Below are 19,582 nucleotides of genomic sequence, written 5' to 3' on the forward strand. Positions count from 1 at the left end.
AACATTTCATTTGTGTATTTGTTTGATGAAAGCCGATTTCTGTATTGTTTTGCCATTCAAATCGTCGAACATGCTTTGGCCGTGGTCCCCAGCTTCCAATAATGACTCCTTGGGGATCCCTATAATATAATCGTGGATTAGTAGGGGTCCCTGGGTTCCATTAATGATCAAGTGGCGGTAGTCAAAAGCTTAAGAACCACTGCTCTGGCGTGTAGGCCTGTACAGCTCTGATGGACAGACCGTGGTTCCTGCGCTGCATTGATTGAGGCGATGACTGACTTTCAGGTGCAGTGCGTTTTCTGGCAGGGCCGCTGTTTCACTCTTAGGCAGGCCTTTTTATGTACAAACTCCTCTCAAGCCTGTCATTTTAAGAATAGATTTTCTCGTGGTGTAAAGCTGCGATTCATGTTTATTTCTGGACCTCGAATGTCTGGTGTTGCTTGGGTCCCTCATAGGGTTGCTGAAAGGCTTCTTCTGTTTGTGCATCTGACTATGGCATGGTCGTGGTGCTCTAGGGTTCCGTCAAAAAGGCCAGCAGCAATAGTCTGAGCTTCAGACTCTGGGCTCAAAATCAGTTATCTTTGACTCACAAGTATCAGGTCTGTGATGACAAGTACACTCGAACACTAAACCAGATTCCAGGACCTGCGAAGGACCACTTGAGGGCTAGGACCATATTTCCCGGTTAAACAGCAGAGTCCAGGGCCAGTCCAGGGTGAACTGGTCAGCTGGCACTTTGCCGGTGCAGGACGTCCTTAGTTTTTGTGTCCCTGATGCATGACTAGTTAGCCAACTAACCCTTTGAGTCCACTCTCTGGTGATTGGCACAAGTGAGCACAGTTCCAGCCCTTGTGGTCTCTCCAGCCCTTGGGATGTCGATCCACGAAATGAACAATTGGGGCAGCCCTCTCAAGTCCTGTCTTTTGTTCACCAGGTGCTGCCTTTCTTTTTAAGGTCACAGGTTCAGTAGGAGCCATCCTGATTCTGTCCTTTCCGAGTCCAGCAGTGATCTAAAAGCCAGGTGTTAGCACTTGTATGTCACTTTTGATTATGTGGGTGGTGAGGTCTTTATGCCAGTGGGGTTATAATTCCCACGTGGCAGTCCTATTTCTTGTGGGCTTGCCACTAAACAATCCCACAGTCTACCTCTGCCCATATCCAATCTGTCGGGACCTTTCTTCCCTGTCAGAGTCCATGGGCACACCCCTTAGGTGTGACCAGTATAATTAGCCACCTTTTCAGCAAAACTGGTATTGCAGTGGGATTTCCCCCCTCTGGGGGAGATGCCAGAATATCTACTTGCACAAAGGAGCATGAAGGCTAAGGTGTGATTCGACATTTGCGTCTCAGCGGTGGTAGCCGCTTTTGAATCTGCACCATCTGTGGCTGCCATCCTGTCAAGAGGAGGGTACACCTCCTCCCACCAGCAGATCATTTGTTTCCCTTCCTGGGAGTGCTTCACACCTCTCAGGGGAGAACTGCTGCAGTCAGTGAGAAACGGTTACCAGCAGTTTGGGGCAGGAAGTTGGTGGTTTTCTAAAGTCACCTTTGCATTAAAAGTTACTCTCATTCAAACTTCAGCAATAAGGCGAGTGAAATATTTTTGGTGTTGGAGGACGCCGCAGTGGCGTAGCTGGAGGTGGTGGTTTTGGAGGAACATGCGCATCCTGTGCGGGATCTGTAAACTTGTAGCATCTCCTGTAAGTCTTGCACTAATTAGAGAGGCATATGAATTTGAGATGGAGGAGGCGGTGATCTGGGTTGTAAGACTAATGATGTTGTACATTATAGTGTCCGTTATAAGAACCTTCCTCCTGATACTTTACTCTAAGCTTAGATTGGCTATGCGCAGCTCCAAAAGGCCCCATCTCATCTGAATCATCCAGCTCATAAAGTAAACGGTGCAGAGAGAATGGCGACACTTTGCTGGGGGAAGATTCATGAGGTTCTGGAATTATTTGCGTCTACATTGTCGTCAACAGCTCTGAGGGAACCGAGCTAGAAGGGTCCTTGTAGGACCGCTTCGCTGATGAGGCTTCCGGCTTCGACTGCTTCATCGATGGGTCACCTGTTGTCGACTGCCTCGTCGCTGGCTTAGTCAATGAGGGTATTGCAGACTATGCTTTTGACTAAAAGCTTCCGGTGTCGAGTGCGTAGACGAGGAGATAACGGGCAAGAAAATTGGTTGACAACACGGCCGCAGAAGTCTTACTCTGCGATGTTGACTGCGTAGAGACAGTTACCGTGGTCATGGTCTTAATCATCCACGACTGAGACGTCGACGGGAGGATTTTTGTTGAAGGCACTGAGGCAGTAAGAGTGCTTGGAAGGCTCGACACCAGGGATTGAAGGTTCTGAAGAGACATCTGAGGAGACTTTATGCGTTTTCTCCTTTTTTCAACTAGTTAGAAAGACCCATGCTGTGAGTACTTCTGAATCTTTCTGCTGCCGTCTGAGGTTTCTTGTCCATAAGACCTTTCCTTCTTTTGATGCTTAGAAGAGTCACTGTCCTCACCTGAGGAGACTGACCAACCTCTGGAGCCACAATTCACTTGCCTCTGTTGCGAAGAGTCTTGAGGAAAAAAAAATGCGACACTCTACAGTCCTTCATGGTGGTGTGGGTGAATGCAATAAAGGCTCTTTATGTGGGTCGTCCACATACAATCTCTTCTTCCTCATGACTTGCAGGATCTGACAATCGCTTTTTGTTAAGAACCAAACATACTGAAATTCGTGAACATCCAAACATGTTTATGGACCCCTGGGTGGAGAGCCCCTGCTCTCTGGGACCAGAAACACTGCACATCCTAGACAGAGGTCACACCTCCTCCCACAGGATTGGCAAGTGCTCAAAGGGGGAAACTTCAAAGGCCTGCTGCCTTTGTAATGAGACCCCCAGCCTCTTCTGCTAGCAGCAGATGGCAGCCCCTGGTTTACACCCCCACTTTAGGCAGGGAAAACCGGTGGGGAATCTTAAGATTCAGTGCGCCCACGTCCCCGACCCTAAGGTGAGGTACAGCACACTTTTCAGTCCCTGCCATCTTGAAGATGGCGAGGCGCCTCCAATCAGAGCTATGTCCGTGCCCCCCTCTTACAAGAGGGTGGCATAATAGAGGGTGTAGTCACCCCAGGTAAGGTGCTCATTGACCCTACCTGCTACGCCCCTAAAACTGGTGTTTATGTTGCTCCCCAAGACCTGGAAAGGAGACCGAAGAAAACTGCCCTGGCCCCAGCCCTACTGGCCTGTCTTGAGCTTTGACGACCCTGCGACCTGTCTCGCCGCCAGTGACCTCTGAAACCCCTGGGAGAACTGCTACCTTCAACAAAGACGACAATCTCATGTGGACAGTGGACCTTTCCAGAAGACAGACTCTAGAACCAGGCGGATCCACGACTCGTGCCCTCTCTGCACCGGACACCCACGGCCCAACTGCCAGTGAAGTCTCCCCAGCAACCAGGACTCAGAATCCAGTGCTGGCCGACTTCTAGCCTCCCTCCCCCAACCCCTCCCACAACGGCGGCTGCAGAGTGAATCTGAAGGCCAGACCTTTCCAGAGTGACTGATGTCTATTGAAATGCATTGGGCTACCCATTGGTTTTTCTATCCTGCCCCTGGCTGCCCTCGTGCCGCTGGTGGTGTACTGCTGGTGCTGCCTTGGACCTTGCCCACCACTCACCTTAACTCCTGGAGACTGGTCTTGTAAGTCGCTGTACTATACTCGTTAGTAGAACTTGTTCTTCCTGCCATAAGATAACATTGCAGAACTCAGAAATTGGACTGTGTCCACTTTTTGAACTGAAAAGAATTTATAATTAAAAACATGCTTAATTAACAATTTTTCTGTGATGCCTAAACAGTTATAAAGATAGCTGTTATTTATATATTGGTGTGGCTCTCCTTGAGCTGTCATTTATTGATTGTGTGCATTTGCATATGTTTTGCACTCCTCTGTTAAGCCTAAGGCTGCTCGACCGCACTACCCCCTAATAGAGCACTTTGCGATTTGCGTAGCAAGCTCCTGTCCACTCATAAGTGAACCCCTGGACTCTTTACAAGGCACATCAGGTTCTTGATCTATTACATAATGGACCCGCTTCCTACAATCTCAAAGGCTAATTCCAGGTGGATCCACATACCTTCACCAGAGACTGTTGTGCAAATATCCTAAAATGCAACAGGCCAGGGCTAGTCAACCTGTCCTAAGGACTGTTTCAAACCTCTCTGCCATCCACTGGTTTAATCGATGGTTAGGAGAGCACTGCTATCCAGTCTCTTCAGAGCTTTTGTATCTACAGCGACACATCCTATGAACGAAATGTTACCCTGTAAACGTCTGTTCGTAGCATATACTGCTTTAGATTCACATGCTCCCACCCTCCTCCGTGGGAGCCGATGGCTGTTTCAGATGCCTTTTCTTTTTCCACACAATTTTACGCCTGGTCGCCACACTGTCCTGCTTGCTTCTCCATGTGTATGAAAAACAATCTAATAAGGGAGCCGGTGCAGATCCGGATCACCAATCGAGTGTACAGGTGCACCTTACCTCGTGACTCGAAAGACGACTTTGAAGGAATACACATTGCAATGTCCAAGCCCAACACTCGATGGCAGGGGTGTGCAAAGCTTGTGAATCTACAGTACTGCACTCTAGGAACAAATGCTTACAGGATAAGTAGCATATTCATTACTGTTGGGACACTTATTTTTTCCTTTGTCTTCTTCCTGCACGTCCGATGTAACTATTTTTCCTCATGCACGGAACTGCAAGAAATGTATCTTTCCGAACCTTAGCTGGCTATGCGCAGCGAGTTAGATTTTTTGCAAATTAAACTATTGCTAGCAAAGTTATAGTCAAATTAAAAAGCTTTGCTTTAATGAGACAAGTTTTTTTAATGCAACTAAAGCTTTGTTTGATAGCATGTTGTCATCTAGTTAGCACATTTTTCATTGAAATGGTCATGATTAAAATTATTTCATTCAAATGAGAACATGTGAAAATCAGGTTTCAGTGAATATTTATTGTTTGTGCCTTACCAAGTAAAGTGTCTTGATTTGTCCTGATCCATTTAAAATATTTTTCATCAAACTTCAGAGTTAGTCCTATTTTTTGGTTTCATGACTGATGAATGTGTACAGTTCATTTACATTTGCAAATAAATGACATCCCGCAGCCTTTCCGTTCACATTTAATTTTACCTAAAGATTGACATTCACTTTACATTTATTTCTCTGACTGAAAATGGCGGAGTTTCTAAACACCAGTGCCCATGTCAAAAAAGTAAATAGCAGAAAACATAGCCTGGTATTTATTCCTTGTCTTTGAAGTGCAGCAAATTTGAGAAAGTAATTACAGAATTTAAAAGCATCTTTATTTAATGTTTGGAGTTTTGCGACCCAGTTTGTGAAACACTCCCTTATTGATTATTTAAAACTAACCTACTGTTACCCAACTGTAAAGCTAACTCCATTTTTTACCTAATTAAACAAGTTTAATTTTGATCTAAAATATTAACTATTTTTCTTATGTACATTGTGAACTATTCTCCTTTTATTTAAGTCCAAGTGATGGCAGTACAAGTAATGGATTTAAAGTAGAGAGGATACCTGGATTTGCGTTGAGGCCCTTTCTAGAGGGGTCATGTATTTATCAGCTTGTCCATGTGTTTAATGTAGGAGCTGCCTGCCCCCACTCCGGTGAAGACTCGCCTGCCTCCAGAGTGTTTTGGCGATGCTCTAATGGTGTTGGAGTTTCTACACGCTTTTGGCGAACTCTTTGATCTACAAGATGAGTTTCCCGAAGGAATCTCGCTGGGTATGCTTTTTTTTTTTTTTAAATCGGGCTTGTTTTATTTTTGGCTTTGTCTTCAGTGAAATGTGTTGACTGCGTCTGAATCTACTGTTAAGGGATTTCCCTTGTTTAATGTTCTCCCTTGGTATTCTGTTTGTTCCTGATGTTGTCCTTTTTCTTTGGAGCTTCATGTTACTAGAGCATCTTGTTGCGTGTTTGGCGGAGTGCTGTAGTGTGGTGGAGGTCAGATTGTTTTAGGATGCATGTCCCTGAAAGCTGCATCTTTCCCTTTTGGCCTTCTGAAATATTTGTTGTGAAGACCAGAAAATAATCTACCCTACAAAGTTATTTATTTTTAAAAATTGAGAAATGATGACATTAATAATAGGATTGAAGTCTACTCCGGCCCCCCTGCCCCCGAACCAGAAACATTCAGGCATTTAAATCTTAAAAAATCATTGAAAATTGTCATTTGTATGAGGCCTTTTTTTGTGATCCTTGGGCCGTCTGGGCTACTTGGTAGTGCCCTTTGTGTTACGAGTGTAGGAAGATGGGTTTCTGTTCCAGTACTGACCCCCCCCCTCACAGACTTTGTGCCATTTTTCTAATGCACTTTGACCTGATGAGCCCTGGGTCCCTGCCAATCATGTTCGCAGGGCCTGTGTTCTTTCCCAAAATTCTACCTTTATACCCCCAATTGGCACCTTTCTGGCCACATGTAAGTCCCTTGTAAAATGGCACTGTGCTCTCTAAAGGCTGCAGCACATATAGTGCAACCCTTAGAGGTGCTGTACCTTAACACACACACACACACACACACTGCCATTGTACGATACATGTTTTGGTGCAGAGAAGTGAAGTTGGCATGGCACCCATCCCTGAGTGCCATGCCTGCAATCCACTGCCTATGGTATAGGTAAGACACCCCTCTAGCTGGGTGCACTATACCACTGGTGAACGCGCAGTTGCATGAGCACTGTACACCTACAGTGTCGGAGTCCATTCATTCCATGCAGTAAAGCCATGAAGAACATATGGTTTAGAAATTTGTCATTACGAACTCCACAGCACCAGAACGGCTTTACTGAATTCTGGGAAGTTTGGTAGTAAACTACTCACTCAAGCCAATGTGGGATTTATTATACCATGCACTTAGAGGGCATCTCAGATTCCCCCTGAAAAACGACCAGCCTCTGGTGGGTTCCCTGACTGGTAAACACCAGCCTGCCACCATGAGACATGTGTTTGAGGCATGTGTGCTGTAGCTACACGTGCTTTGCATACTCCTGCCATCTATGTTGGGTCCAGATGTTTGCAAGTTGGTGTTCTTCTAAGAAGTCTTTCCTAGGCAGGAGTTTCGGTGATAGTGCGCATGGGCATCGACTCAATTGTTCAATAGTTTTTTTTCCGCCATCGAGTTTGGGCGTGTATTGCTGCCCTCTGGTTCAAAACAATCATTCGGGTTCCCCTCGGTGCGCAATCCACTGTTGTAGGAAGCTGGCTCTGTATATATTATACCAAAGTGTGGTATAGTGTTCAGAGTCCAGTGGAACCCCAGAGGTAAAAGTACATAGCACCTTACTCTTTATTTGTGGTAGTGTGGGCGAGCAGTAAGGCTTTATCAGAGGGTAGTGTTAAGCATTTGTTGTACACACTCAATCAGCAAATGATGTGTCCCACTCCAAGACTGAGCTCAGACCAATTTTGTTTTGTATCAAAAATAGTATTATTTTATTGCTAGAACCATGCGGGAGGAGAAGTCGCCAGAAAGAGGCTGCAGGCATCGTTTGGATTCGAGGCAGGTCAGAGATCACCAGATCTCTAGTCAGAATAGATGGGGAGACCCCCTCATGGTGTCGGGCCACTCGAACTTTGGCTGTGTGCGACGGGTGCAGTCTCGCGAATTTGGCCTGAGCCAGAAACTGGGTGAACAAATCTGGTGTTCAGGGTGACAGTCTTTTTCTTGGAAGGTAGGGCAGGTGGCTGCTGCCTTTGTGATCTTCCCCAGGTCACTTGCTGCTCTCAGCGACTGGTCCCCACTGGTTCTGACCACCACTTAAGGCACGAGAACTGGCAGGAAAAACAAGTGAAGAAGAGAGGTGTTTCCCCCTCTGCCAACTCCACCCATCAGGTGGGGGAGGCGAGGTGAAGCACAACTCAGTCCACGTCATCTTGAAGATGTGGGGACTCAGCCAACCAGGGACAGGCTCATGCCCCCTCCCACTGGATGGTGGCATAATAGGGGGTGTACCCACCCAATGGTCCCTGCCTTTTACCTACTTGTAATGCCTCCAAATCTAGTAATTAGGGGCACCCCTGAACCATGTTGTCTCAGACCAGAAGAAATTACAAGGCGGACCGAACAGTCTTGCAGCAGCTAACCAGAGGGAGATGTCCACTGACTTGGCCTAAGCCCTACCCGCCTGTCTCCCCTTCGATCCTGCTCCTGCAAAATTCTGGTGTCCTGCAGCCAGCAACTTTGAAAACCCCTGAGGACCTGCCTGCGCTCATCCACAAAGACTTTGTCTGCAGTGAACACTGGTTTTGTTAATCTGCAACCTCCGGCCTTGGGCGGAAACCACGAATCCGCACAACGCTGCACCCACCGTCCACGGCCCGAGCTCGAGTGGGCAAAGCACGAGGAGGTCAGCCCGGCGATCCTAAGCTGAGATCCGGCGAGCCCTGACCTGCCTCAAGCCTCCAGCCGACGCCTGCAGTCTAAATCCAGTAGGCCCCTCTAACCGTGACCAAGAACTGGTAAGAAGATCCGATCCCAAAAGGCATCCCTGCACCCGACGCCCCACGGTCTTGTGTGCCCACACCGACGGTGCCTAACCAACCCCTAACTTCCCAACTTACCTCTTGAAGTGGTAGTCGCACCCATAATACCTTCGTCCCCAGGCCTGCAGTGTCTTTACAAACCGGAGGTTCTCCATTGAAAACGGGGCGTTTTACTTCGAAACAGCACCCTGCACCCTAGTGCCACTGAGGGTGCACCTTTGGTGCTAATTTGTTTCGCCATTTGCCCTGAGCTAAAGTCCAGGAGCTTTGCTCCCACAACAGAGTGGCCTGCTTGCCAGCGGCCACCAACTGGAGGTCCCCTTTCCCCCATTGGATAACATTGGGCCTCGGCACCAGGCCGCCCTAGTGCCGCTGAGGGTGTAACAAGAGTGCATCCCTGACCCTGGGGGACCATTGAGTCTACCCCAGGACCTCAACTCCTACTACCAAATAGCTACCTCAAAACTGATAACACTATTTTCCTCCATAGGATAACATTGACTATTTTTCTGTGAAAAGTTTGAGACACTAAAGAAATTATTTAAAATGTCATAATCTAACAAACTCTTTTATTTACTTGTTTTCAGGAAATGTTCCAGGGTAGTATCTAGGTATACTACTCTGTGTTAGCTAGTAATCTAAAAAGTTACTTTCCTGCTATTTTACTAAAAAGCCTATTCAAATCTATGTACTGCATTTTCATAGTATTGCATTTCTCTGCATCCATACTGTAAATCAATTCAAAGTGCATATACAATTATCATTCAAAATGTATTTCAATTGCATTACTACTGTAAAGTACTTATTGCTTACCTGTGCCAGGCGTGCTTGGATCTAGAAAATAAAATAACAATATTTTTATACAAAAGCAATTGGTCTGAAGTTCAGTCTTTGAGTGTGTGAATTCATTTGCTGACTGAGTGTGTACAACAAATGCTTAACACTGTCCTCTGATAAAGCTCCCCACACTACCACAAATAGAGAGTAAGGTTCGATCTACTTTTAACTCTGCCTACCTTTGGGGTTGCACTGGACTCTGTGCACACTATACCTCACTTTGGTATAGTATATACAGAGCCAGCTTCCTACAAATAGATGCTGTGATATTTGTAAAGTTGTCAGGGTTTTTTCCCTGTCTGTTAAAGGATAAAGTATACTCTTTTTATTAGTTTTTGACTGTTGTCAAGCTGTTACTTCCCCAGAAATGGGTGGGCTCCTAGAAAATATATATTGACATTTATTCTGTGTCCCAACTTTTTTTTGCTGGCAGAGGTTCTGGAAGAAGCTCTTGTGGGAAACAATGCAGACGGTCCACTCTGCGAGCTTCTCTTTTTCTTCCTGACTGCTATTTTTGAGGCCATGGCAGAAGAGGAGGAGGAAGTGGCGAAGGATCAGATTGCGGAGGCAGATACTAAAGGTTGGAGGCCACATCTCTTGGTCATGACAAGTTGTGAGCGCGTGTTCAATCTAGATTTCTCCCTCTCTCTCCGGTGTTTCATGTGTGCTCGTCTATGGGAAGGCGTTTGTCTTGTTCGTGTCTTGCTCTGAATAAAGCAGCATGTTTGCTGTGTGCGCTTTTCTGAGATTGGGGTTGAGCATGGTATTTGTTTGTGTCATGCTTGCATGTCTGTTGTAGTCTCCTCCATGTGCCAAGAGTGAGATTTCTAATTTTGCAAACGTGGTGTTGTGGGTATGCAGTTGAGAATTGTGCTACTTGCTTTTATTTTATTTGTCGCTATTGTGGCATTAGATTTGATTATTTGCCAGAGAAGGTCTGCATACAGTGACTGGCATGGCAGGTGCCTGGAACCTTTTGCAGGGCACATGTCGACTGCACAGGAGTGTGAGTGGTACAGTTGATATTTTGGTTGCAAGTTAGAAGGTTTAAGTATGAGGGAGTGTTTGGGTTGAGGCAGAGTTTCCATCTGCTTGTCTTGTGCGTGAAGCTGCTGTCTGTGTATTCAGCAGAATGTGGTTTGTGCTGAAATTGTGTGTCAGTGTTGGTGGTTGTTACACTGTCCCAGTTCCTTGCTTTGATGTGATCTTTGCTTTTGTTGCAGATTTAACAGAGGCTTTGGATGAAGATGCTGACCCTACGAAAACTGCTCTGTCTGCAGTAGCTTCTCTGGCTGCAGCTTGGCCACAGTTACACCAAGGTAGTAGACACTTCATTGTTTGTGGGCTGTGTATTGTGCCTTCTCTTTATTCAAAACTTATTTTCTCATTCAACATTTTCAGAAATTCTCAGTGTTTTGTTTTGCCTCAAATGTTAATCTGTCCATGTATTTGAGATGCGTATTGGTTACCAGTTATACTGCTGACCCTGCAAGTGCTTGATTGTAGTAGCCTAGTTATGCGTTTCTGCTAACCAATTCTGTCACTGTGAGAACTTGTGTTCTGGAGCAGTCACTGGGCACTACCAGTGTGTGGGGACTATTTACTGCTTTTATCCTAGGGCCTACTCTCTTATTGCACTTGAGTTAGTGTGAGCAAGTGCCATCTTTCTTGCATTGGTATGTCCCCACTTTTTTCTGAACTGCTGATGTGCTGTATTGAAACTAAAACCCAATTGGCATCTCTGGCCACCTACCAGCCCCTAGTAAATGGTACCCTAGTTAACCAGGGCATGGTGACCAGAGAAGACCCCTAAGGGCTGCGGCACTCATTGTGCCACCCTTAGGGGCCCTGTACCCTAACACCCACACACTGCCTTTGCAGGCTCAGTGTCTAAGTACAGAACTAAAACAGAGCCGACATGGCCCACATTCCTGTGTGCCATGCCCACAATCCCACTGCCCTGGCATATCTCAGTCCCCCCTCTAGCTGGGTGCCCTATGCCAGTGGTGTGGGCACAGGTGCATGAGCCCTGTGCCCCTACAGTACCCAGGGCCATTCCTGGGCACTGTAAGTGATGCCAGTGCAAGGTTTAATGTAGAATGCACCAGGGGGCATCTTAGACATGCCCCCTGAAACCTAAACCTGCAATCCACGTCTGGATTGAGAGGCTGCCACACAGCAGACAAGTTGCTGTACCCCTGGGTGGGGAGCCCCCAACTCTCCTGGGCCTGCAACAATGCATATCCTGGGCGAGGTGCTAGGTCTCCTCCCCCAGGATGGGCAGGGGGAAGCTTCAAAGGTCTGCCGCCTCTGAGCTTCTCCAGACCATTTGCTGTACCCAGCAACTGGCCCCCCACCAGTCCTGACCCCCACTCCGGCGGGAAGACTGGCGGGAAAACCTACGTCAGGAAGGGGGATGTGCCAGCCTGTTCCAACCCCACCCCTCAGGTGGGGGAGACGAGGTGAAGCATGACCCTGGGCTCCGGCCATCTTGAAGATGGGGAGCCTTTCCCAATCGCAGCTAGGCTCCTGCCCCCCTACCTGTAACGCCCCATAATTCAGTATTTAGGGGCTCCCTGAACCTTCCTTCCTCAGATCCCGATAAGAAAAGAAGATAGCAGCTGCACTGCGGGTCTTCTTGTTCTTCTAACAGGACGATCCTGGAACCTGCTCCTGCTTAATCCCAGCGACTCCTGCGGACAGCAACCTTGGGACACCCGGAGGACCTGCCTGCCTTGACCCTCTGAACGACTGGGACTCCCATAAGCAGAGGCTCTGCTTCAACAGCAATACCCCTGGTGCCAGCCAGGAAGCTCAAGACCAACTCACTCTACACCCGCCGAGCCCGGCCCGTGCCAGAGTGATCCAAGACCACAAGGACGTCCCGGCGACTGGGACCCAAAGTCCAGTGCCCAAAGACCCTCCTCGACGACCCCCACGATGCCTGCAGATTCAGAACCAGGGGCCCCTCCAACTGCGACCAGCCGAGGGTAAGCTTTCCCGACACCTAAAGACACCCTTGCACCAGGCGCCCTGCAGCCCCCTGTGCCTCCCTTTGGGGTACCTACATGTGCTCAAAGAGCCCAACTTACCTCTCGAAGCGGTGGTCGCCCCTGAAGAGTCTCCGTCCCCGAGCCTGCAGCCTTTGTTAATTTTTTACCTTTCCCATTGAATAACATTGAGCGCCTGACTGCTCAAAAGCACCCTGCACCCAGCCGCCCGAGTGCCTCAGGGAGTGCAACCTTTGCCCTATCCTACTTCCCCTTTTGCCATATCCTACTTCCCCCTTTGCCCTATCCTACTTCCCCCTTTGCCATATCCTACTTCCCCCTTTGCCCTGAGCAAGTGACCAGGAGCCCAGCTCCCACAGCAGCGTGGCCGGCTAGCCAGCAGCCACCAACTGGAGGCCCCCTGCCCCTCATTGGATTACTTTGGGCCTATCTACCTCTGCACCCGGCTGCCCCTGTACCGCTGAGGGTGTACTAACTGTACCTACCTGACCCTGGGGGACCCCTGAGTCTGTGCCCAGAACCCTAACTTCACCATTTGAGTACTCGCCTGGAAACCGGTAACTCACTTACCTGCCATTGGATAACATTGACTGGTTTGACTCAAAAAATCTACTAAGTGTGAAGTTTTGAAAACTTGAAATATTCCCATAAATTCAGCCGAATTCCGAAGTACTCACCTGGGATCAGGCGAGAAGCTAGTACTGTACGTTGTAGCCCAGTACTAAACCGTAAAAGTTATCCTAGCCGGGTTTACTAGCAACTTGAATTTTCTCCAAAGGAATCCATTGTCTGCTTTTCTGTGAAATGTCGTCTTAGTATCTACTTTTGAAAATTTGAAATATTCTTTAAAAAATTATACCAAATACTGAAACGTAATTACTTACCTGTTTTAAGTTGAGATCCCAGTGCTGGACCTAGGAGCCCAGTACTGGATTACAAAAGTAACAAAGTGTATTGCCTTTCTGCAAAGTACTCCTCTGAGACCTCTCATAATGAGAAGAGTATATTTTGATACCTGTTGTTCTGTCTGTAATGTGCTGTACCTGTTCTAACTGCATATTGTCAGAGATATGTTGTATGTTTCAGAAAATGCAATGAGGAATTTCCATAAAGGAGTCATATCGCGCCTGTGTACCTATCAAGCCAGTAGCTACGCAGGGGAACAACCAGGGGCTCCCTCAATCCCACTACATGTGTTTGGGGCCCCTTCGGAGAGAGTAGGAATCTGCATTGTTGGTCTTCCAGACCTTCCACCTGCCTCTGGAAATAATTCATATTTGAAACAGGTTTATCTTGGTAGTAGTAGTACACTATGCCACCAAAGATCCAGAAGCCAATCCCCTTAGGGCAGTCACTGCCTCTGCCGTAACTAGGTCATTTCTGATTGGGGAAATCTGCATACCTAAAACCTATATGGAATGAATGTGGTATTGCAAGTTGACCACCCCATATCACGTAACCAAAAAGGGCCCCTTCCGTATGAGAAAAGGAAGAAAGCAAACTTGCAGGAACTTGAGAGTAAAAAATAAATCTTTCACATAACCTTTACCCACCCACGTTTCCCCTTGGTGGCATGATTTATCATAGGGTCCATCCCTGCTCTCTACGGACAGGTGCGTGTTGCTAACAGTGAATACGAGGGAACACTTGATTGAAAAATAAGGGTGTCCCTATACACCTATGTGGTCTTAAAATGAAGACGGAGCAGGTTTTATTTGAAGTGTGAAAAAAAAGGTTAAAAATAACAAATTAGTGGGACCATAACAACTTTATTTCCTACCCCTAAAGTGGTATACTAAAATCTGGGGATACGCAGGAAAAACTCTAGGCGTGAATACCTATTGTTTCCCTGGTAGGTCAACTAGTTTCAAGCCCTATCCCCAGGCTTTTTGTCAGGACTTTAAAGGAGAAATTATGCTCCCACTCCTGTTACTGTGAACATAATCGCAGTATTAAAAATACAAAAACAAATATACGGCACCTAATTGGTCTGTATTAAATATCAAAAATCATTATATGTGACCATCATTTGGCCCCATCTGTCCTTCGAGGAGTTGGAAGGGATGCTTGTAGTCACACCTCCGTCGAGGCTACTCCCTCTAGGCAAACCTGTCTGTACTTGTTCGAGGCTTTGACGTTAAACCCCATATCACACCCACACAAATGGTTTAGTCGAGAGATTCAACAAAATCATAAACGGCATAATTGCGGCATCGCATGTCTGAAGAATGATTACAAGAATCTTGACTCTAGCATGAGCTACCAGTGGTGACGGGAACCGCACTGGATTCCCCCCTTGCACTGTTGTAGACGGAGACCTGAGGCTGGAGACTACGCCTGACGCTTGCGGATACCATGATGGCCCTAGGAACGCTTACTGCATCTAATTTGCATCTCCAACATCAAGACCACTTCTTGACTGGACCGCATTAAAATGAGAAGTGCCCTGATGAGGTTAAGACTGCTTAATAGAGACTGGTTAATTTCCCCTGGACCTGCATTTTCCCTGTGACTGGCTCTCAACTCTATGTGGCTAGTTCAAGAGAGTTTCAAAAGGCGTTGTGGTCTTATGGCCACAAACCGCTTGTCCCAATTTATTGCATCCAAATGGCTAAATTAGTTTTACTTATCTTTGAAAAATCATCTCTGGTTCACTTTGTTAAATATTTGTCATTTTGATGTCTATTTAAAGCTAAAAATGCACTTTTTTTTAAAGTCATGTTGGATGTGTATCGCATCTTAGTTCTTGCCTTTTATTTTTGGTACTTTTAAAGGCTTTGCGCTTGTTCCTCTTGAGCCTGACTGCTCTGTGTCACAGCAACCCAGGACTTAGCTAGGGGTTTTTGTTAAAAAAAAAAAAAAAGGAAAAACTGGGCCTGATAAATATTGTGATTTTATTACACGGTGAGTGCTCACAACCACACAATCCACGTTGACAAATGTTTTGTTAAATATTTTGTGGTCTTTTTAAGTGGATGTACTTGTGGGTGTATTGGGTTTTAGATTGCAATAATGCAGAATCTGCTTCCGAATCCTATGCTTCGATGGGCCCTGAAGGCATACCTTTCTTCATTCATGTAACCTATTTGCAAAATGTGAGTATTGTAACAGACTGCAGTAGTATTTCCCAATCCGCAAGGAAAAGTAATTAGCTGCAACTTTTTTCTGTGTTAAGGTTGCAGTTTAAAAGGCTTGGACCTGGACAGCTGCACTCTTTCAGAAATTCTCCGCCTACACATCCTGGCGTCCGGTGCAGATGTGACGGCCAACAACGCCATGTACCGTTACCAAAAGCGTGGTGGCTTTAATGCCGCGGATGATGCCGGCATGGAATTAAGGTTGAATCATCCGGGCCTACTGAAGAAGCTCTCCACCACTTCTGTATACGATTTGTCTCCAGGTAACCCAGACAGCAAGGCCTAGTAGAACTTATTCTCCCTACCTTTTCCTGTCCCCTGGTAACCCAGACACTGATGGCTACAAACCCTTGTAGATAGAATGGATCTGCAGACCATATCCAGGATTTGTCCCCAGAAAATGCAGAAACACAGGTCATCTTGTTTAAAGTAGAGCTTATCGGCCACCTTCCATTTAAATATAGCGCTTTGCCAAGCAAACCAGAAAAGCACAGGAACTCTGTACACAGCAGGTTTTGTGTTTACTAACCTGCAAGTCATCTCTAGTCTGACCTACTCTCACGTAACTCTGAAAAACATCTCATCTTGCATTCAATGTAAAAGGACATAAATCGCACAGTAGTTCGACCTTTAGCCAATGCCTTTCATAACCTGTTTACTACTGTAGCATGACTCTGCTGGCACTGATCTCAAGTACCATTTGGCCACACCGGAGTTAATCCAAAGCACCTTTGTACCCTCCAATGTAAGGCTCAAAGTGTTGGGCTAACTGTCAAATTTAGGATGTCGCCAGTCTTTAGAAACCCACAGCATACATATGGTTTTAATAGAACTTTGATTTTGTGGCATGGCTCTACATTGCCTGGTGTGAGCTCTCCAGCTTGCCTTGGCATCATTCCTTGTACATAGTAGGGCATCCGAGGGATTACATGGTGTTCATGTTAATTTGTCTCCAGAGCATTCATCCACTTTGCTTCGCTTTCCTCCCTTCCCACAGTAGGTTTAACAATGTTCTTTGAACCACTGTCCACCAGTCTAGGGTTCAAGCTAGCAACACTTTCCGCTTCTGTATCAATCCATTTGCATCTGGCTTGTCTGTGGTTCTAAGCTCTATCCAGTTCATTATGCATCTCTCTTCTGGGATTTTCTGAGGAGCCACATCACCTCTCCATCCCTGTCTCTACACTCCTGCGCGGCATCTTGGGACATTTCAAGATGGCATCATCCAAGAGTCACTGGTCGCATGTCTGGGGGTTTCAGCTCCATCCCTTTCTGATATCACTGCCAGGGCTTTTCTCACCAAAAGAAGCCTCATCCTGTGTTGGCTTCAGCGGTCTGGGCTCCCTCCTTTGTTCGGTGTCCTTGGCTGTCCCATGCCTGGTTCAGTGCAACAGTGAATTGTCGAATGCAGATTTTCTCCTCTACCCCTTTCCTTCTCAGGAGGAGAGTGTAGCACTGTTGATTTATCCATTTGTGTGGGGAGACCTTTAACTCAGCTGGAGAGCAATGTAATAAACTTGGCCCAGCAGGGTGACAACATGGGCTCTGATTCTTAGCAATCTCAGATTAATGGCCATTCTAGGTGACCCATGAGGTATACAGACATCTTCTTGAAACTAGCAGATTTATTTTAGCGCACATGTTTCACCCCATATTAATATGCTGATGGACTTAGATTGCAGATTTCCCCCATGTTTATAATGGTCTCACTGTAGACAATACAGTAAACCACACTGATTTCCCTTTGAGTGTCCACTATTATTTTAAGGCCTACCCCAGATCAATATCTAACCATGCAGAGTACCCTCTGTGCCAGGCTATCTGCTGTCACTGATCCGGACCCTCCGAGGCTGTTCTGCCCGCAGTGTGTGCCACAGACTCCTGTGAGGTCATCAGTACGAAGGATTTCCTTTTAAACATGTATTACATGGTGATGTTAATCTTTTCCCTGCTAATTGTTTACTCTGTAACTTTCTTCCTCAGATGAAAAGCTGAAAATTCTTCATGCACTCTGTGGAAAACTCCTAACTCTGGTCTCTACAAGGGACTTCATTGAGGACTACATGGAAATATTGCGACAGTCCAAGCAAGAATTTCGAGAACTGAAGGCTGAGCAGAACCGACGGGAAAGAGGGGAGGCGGCTGCAAAGTGAGTATAGCCCCAACCTCCTATGGAGCAAAGTGTAGGACAGATATGCTTCTTCCCTGAACAGGGCCGAGAGCAGGAGCACTGGGCCTAGAATTGGCACCACTCTACCTTTTACTAAAACTTGATTTAACCGCATGCGCGCTAGCACTTTTCCCGCTGCGCGAACGTTTAAAAAAAAAAGCCGCGTTACATGACGAGCTCAGCTCGTCATCAGCGTGCGAGCGTCGTCGCTCATGACGAGCTCAGCTCGTCATGAGCGCGGAAGAGGTCAAGGCCCATCTTTCTTTTATATGGTTTACACCTTGCACCACTCGCCCATCCTTCTGTCACTCGGTCCATACCAGGAGCACCTTTTCTTGTCCTGATTGATAACGAAGGGTGATCCTCTCGTCAAAGGGTCTGTGCCTGGAACTCCTTTTCCGATCCTATGCAGTCAATACCCGGAGCCCATCTTCCGGTCACATGGCCCATTTCAGCAGCCCATCATCCCCTCATAAGGTCCAGATCTGAAGCCCATCTTTTTGGTTTAGGGCCATGAAATGTCAGTAATTAAGGAGGGGTGGGGCCTCTTTATGTTAAGGGGCCGTATTTGGTTTCCGTCAAAGTACTGTAACTGCTGTGCTACTAACCGTCATGAGGCCAATTGCTGGAACTACATAACCATAAGTTGGAGTGCACTTTCCTGGCACTCAAGCCAGAGCTTGGGGCCCTGATGTGAAACCTTCTCCCTGATGCAGGCCCATGACTATTGGCCGTCTTCCTGTCATGCAGGCCACCTTCCTGTCACGAGGCTTGAGTTGGAGACCAAAGTCCTGTCACTGGGAAGCAGAGCTGGCACACCTTAGCAGTCTTGAAAAGCAGCAAAGTATAGGCATAGCTAACCTGATTCTTGCTGAAAATGCCGTTGTCCTTGTTAGTGTCAAGAAGCTGCTTGCAGATGCAGCAAGTAGATGAAATGTAAACTCCGTTCTGCATTGCAAGACCTTTATGATCATCTTGCGGCCACAATTCCAAGTCAATGCCTGGGGGAACCAGACTCTTGACAGTGTTGCTTCTGCTTTAGCCTGCAGTCTCACCACCCTCTCCCTGCCCCCCTTCTCCTCTGAGCGTGGTTATGCTACTTGTCTTTGTAATGTGCTACAGTTTGCAGAAAACTTGACTTGAAAACAGGTATTTTATAAGGTGTCACAGCTTTCCACATCTAGGTAAAGCCAGGCTTGGCAGAAAGTTGGCAAAGGGTTAGTTCTTACCTTGGCTGTAGTGGCACCTGCTCTATATCCTCCTGCCATAGTGTTTGGCTTGAACATTACTTGTTTTTCTTCTAAGTGTATAGCCATGGGGTGTCCTGCGACTCCTCCTATAGTCTATAATGTGCTTGGGTACTGACTGCAACCTACATTGTTGTTTTCCCACCATCGGGTTCAAACATGGGCAAGGACACTTTACAGGCTCTTTGAATGTGTCCTGGTCTGTTTTTAGCATGTCCTCGAGCATAGGCACGAACTGACGTGCACTCCCTTTTAGTCTCTCCACAAACACGTCCCCTCCTACTGTAGGAGATGCGTATCGGCCTTGTGGTGGGGAGCTGCCCGAGTGACATCATGGCATGGTGTGGTATCATCTGATGGGGAAGGAGTTGCTGGGTATGGCTCCAGAACCGGGTCATCAGTGGGGTCGACTTTATAATCTTTCCAGGAATTGTCCCCATCCCCACTCCCTTGGAGCTGGTCAATGAGGACTGCATAGGTCTGTATGTATGTATGTGTGTATGTATGTGTCTTGTAAAGCGCACTGCTGCCCTGAGGCGTCGTGGCACTGTAGACCGCTGGGGAACCCGTCCTGGCTATCCCTGTGAGATGGTCCCTATTGGGTATCTCC

The 19,582-nt window shown here is 46.9% G+C and overlaps 1 protein-coding gene across 1 annotated transcript in view; it reads left to right on the top strand.

The window, feature by feature from the left end:
- BAZ1A (bromodomain adjacent to zinc finger domain 1A) overlaps positions 1–19,582 on the top strand; it is a 296,099-nt gene that overhangs the window by 94,529 nt on the left and 181,988 nt on the right. The window contains exons 10-14 of the mRNA XM_078659379.1: positions 5,675–5,813; positions 9,841–9,987; positions 10,631–10,726; positions 15,594–15,818; positions 17,539–17,704. Coding sequence (XP_078515505.1) covers positions 5,675–5,813; positions 9,841–9,987; positions 10,631–10,726; positions 15,594–15,818; positions 17,539–17,704 — 773 coding nt within the window. The remainder of the gene's footprint in view (positions 1–5,674; positions 5,814–9,840; positions 9,988–10,630; positions 10,727–15,593; positions 15,819–17,538; positions 17,705–19,582) is intronic.

Source organism: Lissotriton helveticus, chromosome 9 (assembly GCF_964261635.1).
Source record: "Lissotriton helveticus chromosome 9, aLisHel1.1, whole genome shotgun sequence".
NCBI lineage: Eukaryota > Metazoa > Chordata > Amphibia > Caudata > Salamandridae > Lissotriton > Lissotriton helveticus.